This window comes from Schistocerca nitens, chromosome 1, assembly GCF_023898315.1.
Source record: "Schistocerca nitens isolate TAMUIC-IGC-003100 chromosome 1, iqSchNite1.1, whole genome shotgun sequence".
In the NCBI taxonomy this organism is placed as follows: Eukaryota; Metazoa; Arthropoda; class Insecta; order Orthoptera; family Acrididae; genus Schistocerca; species Schistocerca nitens.
The window spans coordinates 133700071-133714318 of record NC_064614.1 but is presented as its reverse complement, the minus strand read 5'-3'; the positions used below and the strand labels follow the sequence as shown (position 1 = coordinate 133714318).

General features: G+C 38.6%; 1 protein-coding gene across 1 annotated transcript in view; it reads left to right on the top strand.

The window, feature by feature from the left end:
- Positions 1-14248, top strand: part of LOC126243082 (serine/threonine-protein phosphatase 6 regulatory ankyrin repeat subunit A-like) — a 281386-nt gene that overhangs the window by 190676 nt on the left and 76462 nt on the right. The window contains exons 12-13 of the mRNA XM_049948137.1: positions 1891-1989; positions 8712-9254. Coding sequence (XP_049804094.1) covers positions 1891-1989; positions 8712-9254 — 642 coding nt within the window. The remainder of the gene's footprint in view (positions 1-1890; positions 1990-8711; positions 9255-14248) is intronic.

Here is a 14248-nt window from a genome sequence, read left to right as displayed (position 1 = left end):
CTCGCTTCATAAATAAGAAGTATGATTCAATTCACCTTCTTATATTATCTTCAAAATTACAGCTCAATACATGATAAAGGAGGACAGCTACCCACTCATATGATGTCTCTCTGTGTTATGTACATAGCAGATCTGATATTCAAATTGCTAATTAACAAATACAATACATTTATTATCTTCAACATTTTGCAATCTTAGATTTACTGGAGCTCTTTCCTCCGCACCACCTGCTCTGTGAAACTCCTATCTCTAACACAGCAGGTAGGGTCGTCGGACTGCTATCCACATCCATACAGTCACTGGACTGTTAACTCTTGTTTCAGCACCTAAGAGTTAAAACACTTCCAACAGCAGGGTGCTCACTACTAATCGACAATTCTGTCACGAAGATCTTTTCTCTGTATTTAAGGACATGGTACCTCTCATTCAAGGAATGGGACATATCACTACAGACCTGTACATTTAAAAAATCAAGGAAAATTTCACATTATATGGACACCTTAATCTGCAAGGATAATGTCATAATTAACTAAAATATTTCTATGATACAGGTCTGTACATTCATTAATTGTATCAAAAGGATGGGGATAAAGACTTCTTAGATTTCAGTTTTTTCAGTGTCCAACATTTCTTTGCAATGTGTAAGACAATTAAGTTAATGCTAATGCGCTGCAGCTGATAATGGTTGTCAGTCAAATGCATTGTGAGAGCTGACGTGAAATTGGCCAGATCTTCATGTTCTTTAAATCTTGTATAAAATTTCTGCCCATCTGGCTGGTGTACCTGCTCTTAACACAACTGGCTTATATCGCACTTGATATGATACTGATGGGAGAAAGGATCCTTTTCGGTGACTTGATAGTTTTTTAATCCACTGCCCAAATGTTTTGGTATGAAAAATGTGGATTAAGCAACTGTCCCGATTGGAAGCAGCTGCATAGCCATCTATGGCTGGGCTGCCCAGCCTTCCTTCCGGCATACATCTCACATCATACAGACAGCTTCCTCATCAGCTAAGTGTTCCTCAACACAGCCTTCACTCTTGCTGATCAGTTTATGCACAGAAAACCTATGGCTTGTAACCTTACAGAAGTTATCAGCATGAGAACTTCTGTATATAAATACTGTTTGTGACTTACTTTGTGAGTAATTAATTATTAACAGTCTACATTTAAATTCTTGTTTATGGACAGTTAATATGTGTGGAGACCTGGTTGCTAAGTTTGATACTGAAATTGGTTTATAACTATCTTGACACTTTCAGGACTGGTTAAGTGTAGCTGCTTATCTGTGTTATGCGAATTTGTATGAAGTAGATAGAAGAAACTGATCATATAATAGAGTACATTAGATACCAACATTATGCTTAGAGTTTATACCCCACAGTAAAAGAAAACCCAGAGGATTTAAGCACAAAATATTTACAATATAAGGAAAAGATAGATTGCTACTCACCATAAAGATGACCGGAATGTTGTTCCTAGCTGCCAAAGATGGTGATCATGTATGCATGCTTGTGTGAATGAATGTATGTGTGTTTCTTTTTCTCAAGAAGGCTTTGGCTGAAAGCTAGTGTGTAACTGTCTTTTTGTTGTAGCTAACTGCAACTCTGTGCGTTATCTTTTCAGTGAGTAGCAGTCTATCTTTTCATTATACTGCTGATATTCCAACCTGGAGTTTCCATTGTTTGTATAAAATATTTAAAAGACTATTGAGGCAGTGAACAGTGTACATGTACATAAAGAAGAACTGGAACATTTTTGCTTGGCATATGATGTTTTTTCTTCATCAGAACACATACACACGTTCTGCCAGAACTTTCCATATCATATTTAAATGAAAGTGTTTTATAATTGGCAGAGTATAACTTTATTTTTAATTTTTTTGCAGATTATGAAGGTTCTCATTGATGCAGGAGCTGATGTTAATGCTGTGGATGCTGATGGTAGAACTCCCATCTTCATGAAATGTAGGGGTGCTTACGATGAGGTAAGTAGTTCACTAACTGTCATGTTGATTTTTGTATCTGCATTTGTTGATGGTACATTATGTTCATGACTTTTCATCCAAATAACTGATGTAATTATTAATTATAAACTACTTCTCCTGTTTTAATTTCTTCTCCAACTTTTTAACTTAATTGCAATTATTGACAGCAATTTGTATTGTTGTTCAAAAATCTTAACACATTATCAAAAAGAAAATAAGGTTCCTCTGTAATGGATATAGAACTCTGAACTTGTGATAGACAGATTTGTACTTGAGTGCTGCATTATTCATCACTAATTTGGAATTCCTGAAATTCTTGGTTTAAGTTACTCTACGTGTTAACAGTGTTAACACTATTACACTAAATGTTGCAACATATCCACTGCCATGCACTTCATAGTGGTGTTCGGGAAATAGGTGCAGATATTGCTGTATGAGGCGGTACCCAAAATAATCCGAACTATTTTTTAGAACTTATTTATTCACATTTTAAGCACAAACCCTCAATTCCATTCAAAGCACTTTCCACTTGCATTAATACACATGGCTAATTTTTTATTCTGTTTTTTTTTTTTCTTTTTTTCCGAAACATTGTTATATTCATATTTTGTGATGCTTGACAGTGCTTCCAATGTTTTCTTCTTCACCTCAGCAACTTCGGAAAGATGCTTTCTTTTCAAGTCTCTTTTCATTCTAGAAACAGTAATGCCATTGTGTTCATAACACTGTTCAAAATCATGTGAATTGAACTGTGGTCCATTGTCCAACACAAGTACTTCTGGCAAACATTTGATGCAAAATATGGAGGACAATGCTTGAGTGGTGCTATGTGATGATGTAGAGTTCATAGGCACTGCAAATGGAACCTTGCTAAAAGAGTCTGCCACTATGAGCCAACGAGTGTTCCAAAATAGTTCTGCAAAGTCTATGTGCACTTGTTGCTATGGTGTTTGAGTCTTAGGTCAAGCTGAGAATGTTTGTGGTGGAGTGGATTGGTTCTCCGCGTATGGGCAACACTGTGGTGTCATCTGTTCTATGTGGGCATCCTTGCCCTGCCAAATACAGTGATGGTGCACTAACTGTTTAGTGCGAATAATTCTTCAATGTCATTGGTGAAGCAGTTGCAACACATCCTTTTCCAACAATTTGGGAATAAGCACAGGGGGTTGTCCATTGTCATTTTGAGCTGGAATCACACCCTGTTGAACTGAAAGGCTATGTCAACGTGCAAAATGTTGGTGCACAACTGAGTTCTGGATACTGTTCAGTGAATGGGGCCAAGACATGCAAAGATAATACAACAAAATCTTGAGGTCTGGGTCTGCTTCCGTGGTCTGTGCAGTGTTTCTGTAGTGCCAGGGAAAAGATTCCAGCAATTTAGAGTCCTGCACATTAATTTGGCAACAAGATGTGGCAGATGGATCAAAATCAGAGTCTGGGCCAATCGAAAGGCAAGATAGGGCCTCTGCATTGACGTGATTTACCATAGGTCTGTACACAATTTCATACTCATAGTGTGAAAGCAACAAAGCCCAGTGTTGCAAATTTTGGGCAGTGCATATAGGAACCAGCTTTGATGGATGAAGCAAGGACTGCAAAGGCTTGTGATCTGTCACTAAATAGAACTTGCGACGATACAGATAATGACGGAATTTTGTTGCAACATACACAATAATGAGTGCCTGTTTTTCTATTCGAGAATAAGTTCACTGAATTTGAGTTAACAACTTTGAGGCAAAAGCAGTAGGTCTGTCTTGTGCACCAATTCTGTGCAAAACCACAGTGATGATTCTATAGGAAGAAGTGTCAACTTGCAAAACTATCATCTCGGCAGGGTCAAAATGTACTAAACATCTGTCACTAAGCAAGGAATTTTTGAGTTTCTGAAATGTGTCTTGACAGTCCTTAGTCCACACAAAAGGTACATTTTTGTGACACAGGCTTTGCAATTGACCTGCGATATGAGCGGCTTTTGGTATGAACCGAATGTAGTATGTCATCTTGCCTAGTACTGATTGCAATTCAGACACATTGCAAGGAACAGTCAGGCAAGTAAATGAGATTGGAGGGCGTGCACACCCTGACTGTTTATCACATGACCGAAGTACTGTAGTTCAGTTTGAAAAAAGTCACACTTTTTGAGATGTCACTTGAGTTCCGCTTCTGACAGTATTCGAAAAGGAGTTTGCAAATTGGCAATGTGTTCCTCTCATGTATGGCATGATATGAGAATATTGTCAAGGTAGTTTGAACAAAATGCCACTTGTGCAGTCAGCTGTTCCAAGTAACAGTGCGGAAACACTGTCGAAGGGCAAACACAAATACTTGAAAAGACCTAAGTGTGTATTTATGACATTACTTTCTGTGATTCTTCATCCAATGGAATTTACAAGTAGTTATCATGCAAATCTATCTTAGAAAGGTAACATCCTGCACTAAGTCTGTCAATTGACTAGCTTGAATGGAAGAAATTACACCAGTACCTTGCAATTCTTTCAATTCACAGGCTACTTTTCTCTTAAAGCAATGGGAATGGGGTGGGCTCGGAAACACTTAGGTTGTGCACTGTCTTTCAATATAACATGTGTTATGAAGTTATTTACTTTTCCCATTCCTTCTGAAAGTAATTCAGGAAATTCTTTAAGCATGCTAGCGACACTGTCATTTGGATCACAAGCCGATATGGAAAGTACATTGTCTTGGATGCTAAGGCCAAATAAATCAAAGGCATCTAAGCGAAGATGTTCTCACTGTCTCTTGATTTCAACGCAGTAAAATTCACTGTCCTGGTATGAGATTTGTAAGTGGCAGGCAAACTACACTGTCAAAGCACTGGAATTTCCTGTCTGTTGTAAGCAGTGAGGCACTTGTTATATTTAGAAAGGCATGGTGAGCCTAACTGTTTGTATATGGCATGATTAAGTAAAGTTACTGAGGTATCTGTGTCTATGTGAAAGTTCACACAATGGCCTACAATGCGTAACAAGACAAACTATGTGTTAGAACATCGTTGCACAGCAATAGAGCAAGAAAGAGGCACAACCTTAATCTTAGTTTCGTCAGAACCTGTTGTATGTTTGGAAAACACAGCCTTCACTATATGTGCACAAGCCTGTTTCTTCTGGGAGCGGACATGGCCTTCTTTTCCACATGTGTAACATGTTGCATTATGTCATGGGCAATCCTGTCTTTTATGGTGAGCAAAACGTCTAGGGCAAGACTTCACTATGTTCACAGGTCTGTTTACCTGCGGTCGTGAGCAAGGGGTGACTCGACCTGACAAATTGGAGCCTGGTCAAACTTATTGGCCTATGGCACCTGAATCATATTGCTGTAATATTTGCAACACTTGAGGAAGTGATGGATCAGAGTACTTTAAGATCTGTTCCTGTATTTTACTATCTGGGACATTGAATGTTATAGCATTCCTCATCATTAAGTCACTGTAAAAGTTGCCACAACTACACTTAAATTTTGCACTTCCTAGTCACACCTGTTAGTTCTGTGTATCACTGGCAGTATTTCTGTCCTGGCAGAAAAAAAAAAAAAAAACTGATATCTGGCTGCAGCTACTTGAACTTGCTGGTCATAGTACTGAGTTAATGCAGTGATTACTTTGTCATAACTGACTTCATCAGGAGACACAGTGGGGAATAGTTTTTGTATTAACCTGAGCACTGGGGACCCTGCAATGAAATAAATTATTGTAGCTTCACAGTACCTTCAACTTGATGAACTGCACAATGAGCTTGAAACTATGTCAGGTATTTGAACCATTCCTCTTCTGTGTTGTTAAATTGCTGGAACGGTGGTATGCTGGTTGGTGGCACTTTTTGGGCTTATCGGTCAGCTGGCCAGGTTGTGTGGCCGATGCTGACTGTGCAGCCAGAAATTGTACTATCATTAGTAAGGCAGCAATTTGTTGGTTCTGAAACTGAAAAGCTTGTGTTAGAGCCACTGGCTGACTGCAGCTGATGTGCGGGGGCAGGGAGTGGAGGGGGTAGGGTAGCCATGGTTTACACAAATATGTTATAGCAAAAAAGCAAGCAAAGCCTCTGAAAAGAGAAATTTGATTAGTTTTGTGGCTCTCCTCCTGGAATACATGCAAGAACACTACAAGAAATTAGCAATGAACCCCTGCAAGCTAAGTAACAAGAGAAGCAAGAAAACTCTTCTTCTGAATCATCTGAATCATACTTGTCACCATCTTTTATGTCGTTTCATTGTCTGTGAAGGCTTGTACCAAGGGAGCAAGGAGAGGATGTTGTTTTGTGGCTGGTGTCCTCATTCTATAACACAAACTGTACGCATATATTATATGGGTTCTTTATTCCTAAGCACACAGTTTTAATCTGCCAGGAAGTTTCATATCAGCGCACACTCCGCTGCAGAGTGAAAATCTCATTCTGGAAATAAGAAATCTATTTAACTTAAGATAGTCATTGTGGTACAAGCTCTCTATAATAGTCCTCATTAGCCTAACTGCTGTTGAGGTACAGTGTTCACTATGAACACTATTCTGGTTGCTTTGCGCTGCTTGTCTCTGAACTAGTGGCAGAGCTAACTGCTACTGCGACTCCCACTGGGCTGCGACTGAGGACAGAATGGAACTCACTCGCTGCACCAATCTACAATAGATTGGCCCTCCAGTCTGTGGCAGCAGTCTAAATACTGGCAGCAGAGAGGGCATTGGTGGTGCATTTCCTGCAAGTCTGTTGTTGGCCTCTATTGATCTTCTTGCAACCTCTATGCCACATTAAGAATCTTCTAAAATTTCTTTGTCAGAATAAAGGAAAGAAAGAAATTTGAAACAGTGCAAAAGCTCATGATTCATCCCTATTTCTTCTAAAATTTCTTCGTCAGAATAAAGAAGAGAAGGAAATCTGGAACAGTGCAAAAGCTCATGATTCATCCCTATTTCCAAATTTGTGTCTGTTAGTAAAGCTCCCATTGCATCTCTTTTGGCAGTTCTGAATCCTAAAAATCTCTACTCCAGTAATGTGATCGATACAAATAAGTATTGTAAACTGATTTTTGCTTTGATGATACGTGGGTAGCCTAGAATAGCCTAAAAATTATCATATACCTCTTACTGTTACATACATTTACATGTTTCGTGACATGTTTGTCATTACCTCTTCAGTAAAAATACAGGTTGTCCCACTCAAACCCCCCTGATTTCAAGGACCCAGGAGAGAAAAGCCACAGTAGATACAACAATGAAAAAATGCACCACATTGTAGAGAATCTCAAAGAATTTATATTCCCGCTTCAGAAGTGCCAAGCATTGTCGCCAGAGTGCAGCATGGTTGCATGAAGTGAAAATGGTGACTCCACAGCAGTGCGTGCAAGCAGTAGTGTGGTTTGCAGAAACAAAATTGCCAATTGCTGTGCAAAGAAATTATCATTGTGTGTACAAATGTGATCCATTTGATGTGAAAACAATTAAGGAATGGTATAGGAATATTCTGGCAACAGGAAGTGTTCTGAAACATTCTGGTGATGCACATTACGGAGTTTCAAAAGAGACAGTGGAGGACATTGAACAAACATTTCTCAGAAGCCCAAGTAAGTCAATTCATCAAGCATCTAGGCAACTTGATGTACCTCAATCAATACTGCATCATGTAGTTCACCAGCATCTCCGTATGTGTGCTTACAAAGTGCAAATTCTGCAACATCTGACGCCAAACGACAAACCACACCAATAACAATTTGCTATGGATATGCTGCAGCGTATTGATATGGATGCCAGCTTCCTGCAAAGATGTTTATTCTCAGATGAGGCAACCTTTCATCTATCAGAAAGGGTTAATAGGCATAATGTTCAGGTTTGGGGTTCACAAAATCTGCACATTGTCATTGAACATGTTCTTGATAGCCTTAAACTAAACATCTGGTGTGGGCTAATGCACTACAGGATTGTTGGACCATTCTTCTTTGCGGAACAAACAGTGTATGGGTCAATGTATCTGGGCATGTTGGAGCAGTTTTTATACCCTCAGATACAAGATTTGCAACCCAACATCATTTTTCAACAAGATGGTGCTCCGCAGCATTGATCAACGGCTGTCCGCAAGTTCCCAGACAGGAAATTTCCCAATCATTGGATCAGATGCAAAGGACCCATTGCCTGGCCACCACATTCACCCGAAATTATGCCACTTGATTTCTTCATGTGGAGATTTGTGAAGGACCGCGTGTATGCGACCAAAGTGGACGATATTCCTACATTGCGACATCTTATCACTTATGCGTTTGCAACAATAACAGAGGAAATGTTACAAATAATTTGGCAAGAAAGTGAATATAGACTCAATATTCTTCGTGCTACAAATGGTTCACGTTTAGAGGTGTATTGATGATAAATAAATAAACTCTTTGAGATGCTCTACAATTTTTTTGCCAACTGGGTCTTTGAAATTGCAGAGGTTTGAGTGGGACATCCTGTATATTTAAGATATTTTGGCGTATCCTACAGCAGTCTGTGGAAGAGATATTGTCATATCATTTTTTTGTAAATATGTAAATTTGTAAATATGTATTATTATTTTATGACATATCCTACATCCTTGAAGATCTCCTCACTATAGACCTATGGAACATAAAAATGCATCTGCTGTAATCTATTACCTCAATAAATACTCATATGCAATTATGTTTCACAAGTTTCTGACATTAATTGATATCATCTTCTGAAATAGTGTTTTCTGTTTTTGTAGGTTCCAAAGTTGCTGATTGAGGCTGGAGCAGATTTGACTGTGAGAGATAAAAATGGAAAGTCAGTCCTACATGTGGCATTTGAAAACTGTAATAGCAGACTCATTTATCTTCTTATAAGAGAACACGCATTTCTACTGGACAGTGGTAATGTGGATAAAAATGGGAAAACCATCTTACATACAGCATTTGAGTTTGCTGATACCTATATTGTTGACCTTATATTACAAAAGAACAAGGCATTAGCAGAATGTGGTAAAACAGGTAGCAGTTTTCTACATTGTGCTATTAAAAAAGTTATCACGAATCAATATTATGGTAACGATGCTATATCCGATAGCTATAGCATTGTGAGATACATACTTGAAAAGAATCTGGTCCCAGTAGATCACCAGGATGAGCAAGGACAGACAGCTCTACAATTGGCGGTTCATAGAAATGATTGTTGTGTGAGGATTCTATTGGAAGCAGGAGCAAATCCTCGTGTAAAAGACAACCAAGGGAAGGAACCTTTGCATATCACAGCCAGCCATGGGAATGCGATGGTAAGAACGAAGTATATGTATTATTATAAAGCACAGGGACAAATTATGTGGTACAATCATCTGTAGTTACGCAGTGCAAAAATCAGTAGGCCTATTCAGAATAACATCACAAAACACATTTCGTTTTGGAAATGGAAATATGTCTATAAAAACCATAAATAGAAAGGGCAACAACATTACAGCTAACATGATCTGGTGGATCTTACTGTGAAGTTTGGGTTTTACATTCAGAATACCTCTCTTGTGTGTGTAATTATAATATGTTGTTAAGGGCTGTGATGGCTTGGGCAGACATAACCACATCAATCATATGCAGTGTAAAAGGAAGTCATGTGGAACCCAGCCGACTGGGTTATACAAGAAGATTTCCAATCTTCTTGTGTAACCCAGACAGCTGGGTTCCAAATGGTAAAAGGAACAGATCCAACTACATTGTTTTGGGGGTAGAAGAACGTAGAAAATGAAGTGGGACATTGCTGTGCAGATATTGAATTAGCAAATAATACAAAATTGCTCATGTGAACCCAGTCCTTTACTTGGAGAACTTGATCAGAATTGTTGTAATGTCTTTTAGAAAAACAGACTGTCCCATATATTGTCTATATAATTAGCAGTAGCAGTGGTAGTGGTAGTAGTAGAGTAGTAGTTTTATTTATTTGTACATCAGTTTTACATGGATATTGGACAAGTCTCAGTATTAAAATTTAAGATTGACAAAAATAACATGATTCATATAAACAGGCATGTCTAGTTTAACTAGGATGGGAAAGGTAGTTGGCTATGGTTGCGTAGTAGAAACCATCTTGATATTTGCCTGAAATAATCAGGGAAACCACAGAAAAACTAAATCAGGATGGCTGGATGAAGATAGGGGTCTCCACCCTCCTAAATACGAGGTCAGTCTGCTTAAAACAGTTCTACCTCATTCAGGTTGTTTCTAGTGTACAGTAGTGTTTTACAGATAAATTATTTAATAATGTAAAATTCTAGTGTTACACTGTTCATTCGCTTCTCACTCCCAGTTACTGCACATGCTATACACACTATTTCATAAAGTTGTGCTAAAAATGCTGTCAGCTGAGGCCACAACCATAACAACAATGTCTGCTTTCCACTTTGTGTACTGCAGCTTCCAGTTTGGTAGCCCAAAGAAACTGAGTCAACATGCTGCTCTAAAAGCGAGATGTTGAGCTCAGAAGGAGGATAATGTGTTAATATTATACATTGCATAGCTTTGGGAGTAAGTATTTCCAGAAAAGAAAAAACGAAGGAAAATACATAGTATGAAAGTATTGTGTGAGATAAGAGATATTTTATTATCGCTGTTATTATTTATTTGTGTAAACTTTCAATGTGTATAATGCATTGCTTACATGGTATTTTTGAGCTGCCATTTTAAATAGATCTGTGTTAGCAATCTCTTTAATCTCCTTGGGCAATTTATCGTAAAGCTTATAAGCCACGTCATTTTGAATAAAACACTTGAGCTTTCAATAGTTCTCTCCATCATCATCATCATCAGGGGTTGAAATCACTGACTATCTGGGCTGCAAGGTGTTATATAGATGTAATGGAAGCTTCTGAAACCTTCCCGAGAGGGCTGGAGAGATGCATACGCAGAAGGCATGTTGGGCAGCTCGTAGCATCTCCGTTCCACGTGGTACCGAGTGACGTCACATGGCGCGAGTGGCTGAAGCCACACTTGAAACTTCTACTGCTGCATCCCTACAAGTGTCAAGCCTACATCTATGCTTTTGCTCAATGTCCAGAGCCTGGTCCCATGCTGTACTAAGTATGTAGCCATGATCTCTGTTAAAACTGTTACTGTTTACTCTAATTTTGGCTGCTTCTTTGATAATAGAATCCCAGTTTGATGTTCTGTGAGCCGACACTTTTTTTTTTCAAATTGTCTTTTATGCCTGTTTTCTAGGTAATGTTCAACCATGACTGACTTCTCAATTTCTGTTTCTTTGATACATCATGAATGCTCTGCACAATGCCCAGCAACATTGTGAATGATTTGACCTATGTGAATACTACCACATTCATAGGGCACACCATTCAAAAAAGAACACAAAGACCTTTGTTGTCTTTAACAAGGCATAACATATCTCTTATTTTGGAGGTGGGCCAGTACACTGGTCTCACTTTATGTCTCTTAAGCATGTGCTCAATCCTGCTAGTAGTTGCTCCACAGTATGGAAGGAATGCAGCTGGCTTGTCCTCTTCCGCTGATTCACAAGGCATCTTTCATTGGTAGCACTTGAAAGCTTTAGCAATTTTTCTCATACTGTAACCATTTCCTCTGAACATGCGCTTCAAATACTGAAATTCAGACTCTGGAAGGTCGTTGTCAGAAATAATCTTTGCCCTGTGTACTAATGTGTTCAGTACTGCTTCCTTATGTACAGGGTGGTGAAAACTGTTGGCATTTAAGTACCGGCCCATGTGCGTAGATTTCCTGTATACTAAATGATCGAGCCAGCCTCCTTCCTTCCACTCAACTAATACACCCAGGTATTGTAGCTTTCCATCCATCTCCAACTCAACGGTAAATTTAACTTTGGGATGGTCACCATTCATGTAGTTAATGAACTGCTGCAGTGTATTTTCACCAGAGGCCACATCAAGAAGAGGTTGTCAACATTCCATAGAAAGCAAGATGGTCACAACCTCACAGAGTTCAGGGCTTGCCCCCCATAGTGCTCCATGGAAAAGTTGGTGACAGCCGGAAATGGTGGAGATCCCCTGGCTGTGCCATCAGTCATCTCATAATATTCGTTGCAGTGCATAAAGTACATTGTTTTTAAGGCATGGCAGAAAGGCTTGACAACATCCAGCATGTCTTGTACTGGCACTCTCACAAAAAATGACAAAAAGTCCAGACTGATCAGTACGTCATTTTGGCCTTTCTTTATTTTCTTGAGAGCCACAATGAATGACAGTGAGTTAGCAACATGATGTCCCAGTTTGGGTGCTAATAGGCATGCCAGATGTTTTGCCAGTCTGAAGGCAGTTGAACTGATTGCACTAGCTGTAGGCCTCAAAGGAATATTTTCCTCGTGTATCTTCGGCGATGCCTAAAGCCTGGGACGTCTGGTGGCATGAGGCATTAATTTCTTCATCACTTCTTATGGCATGCTAGAGTCCTTTATTAACTTCCTTGTCTTTCTGCAATGGTCTGTATTGGATCATGACTAAGCTTCCAATATTACTGAAGTGTGCCACCATAAAAGACTTCAAGAACACTATTTTTGGCTCTTTCGTGTGGTTTTAAAACTGTGTTCGTATTCTGTGCATTTGTTCCCTGGAAAAGAATTTTTTAGCTAAGAACTGAGTGTGTGTATGAATAAATGGAACTTAAAGACACTGGCTGTTATACGCTGATGAGAGCAATCAAATCGTGTAATGCTTATGACATTCTGTTTGCAAATATATTTGTGTGTTGATGCCATTTCAGCTGAGAATCAATATTCATTCCTAGATATTTTGTGTTAATTATGCAGTCTATAGAGGTGTCATCAGCATTTAATTTAACAGTGTCATTTTTCCTTTTCAATTTGAAATTCTTTATTTTCAATGTCACTTTATTGCATATTGACCAAGTGTAAACTTCCTTGAGGTTTCTGTGTGGCCATCACTATGTGCTTGGGGTGAAAGCAAAATTCTGGTTTCATTGGATACATTGCCTGTTCAGCATTTTTTACAACTTGTTAAGAGACACTAAGAAAGTCACCATGCTGATTAATTGAGCTTTTACGTACCCGATGAAAGAATTAACTTAGATTAAAGTCTTTGGCCTGCAATCTTATTGACTTGAGTAGAATTGTCTTCAGTGATGAGTCCCAATTCAAACTGAAACCTGACAATCAGTGAATACACTGCTGGAGATGTCCACATTATTCTATGCTCCGTTTTTTTGCCCTTCATGTCAAGCCATCCTGGACTTACGTTTCAGCAAGATAAAGCCCGCCCGTACTGGGTGAGAGTTTCTGCTGCTTGTCTTCATGCTTACCAAACTCTTCCTTGGCCAACAAGGTGGCCGAGTCTCTCCTCAATTGAGAATGTTTGAAGCATTATGGGCAGGGCCCTTCAGCTAACTTCGGATTTGACAATCTAGCACACCACTTGGACAGAATTTGGCATGATATCCCTAAGAAGGACATCCAACAACTTTATCAGTCAGTACCAACTTGCTTGCATAAGGGTCAGATGCGGACTAACACATTACTGACTTGCTCAATTTGTGAAGCTCTTTCTCTTGCATACATAATCCAGTTTTTCTGAAATTGTAATCATTTGCTGGTCTGTACATGTAATTCACATCTATTGATTTCCATTCCATTCAGACAATTCCTTCATGGTGCATCTTTCTTTATTTATTTTTTCATTGGAGTGTTATTTTGGTTGTTTTTACTTAGGATCAAGTTTTCAAAATACAATAAATTCAGCAACTTTCATAATTTTATTCACATTTAAACATTTTGCTACTGATTTCATGTATATATTTTAGTACTCTATTTCAAGATAGCAGAGCCCTAACCATAACTTCATCATACTACTACTCACAGAAGTCATTACTTCTCACAAATAATCCCTAATACATAATCACTGTCATCATCCTCATCATCATCATCATCATCATTACTATCATCCTGCATCATTATTCACAAAAATCCTCATTACATCCTAATAATGCATTGTACCTCATCACTATTAATTCCAACTTAGTTGCCATAATATGTTAGGAGCATAGACACTCATTGTATTGTAACTTGAGGAAAGAGAGCACATTTTTCCTTTTTGTTACCTAACCAGCTCTCAAGATTTTACACTCTTACATTGCCAGTTTTTACTTTACGAAAACGTTTCTTCATTTCTTCATACACACTAATTCCTTCAAAGTCAAAGTGAAATAATAGGTTCAAAGTGTTTTCATACATACAGGGTATAATGTAAAGCTGGACCAAACTTTCAGGAAACATTCCTCACAT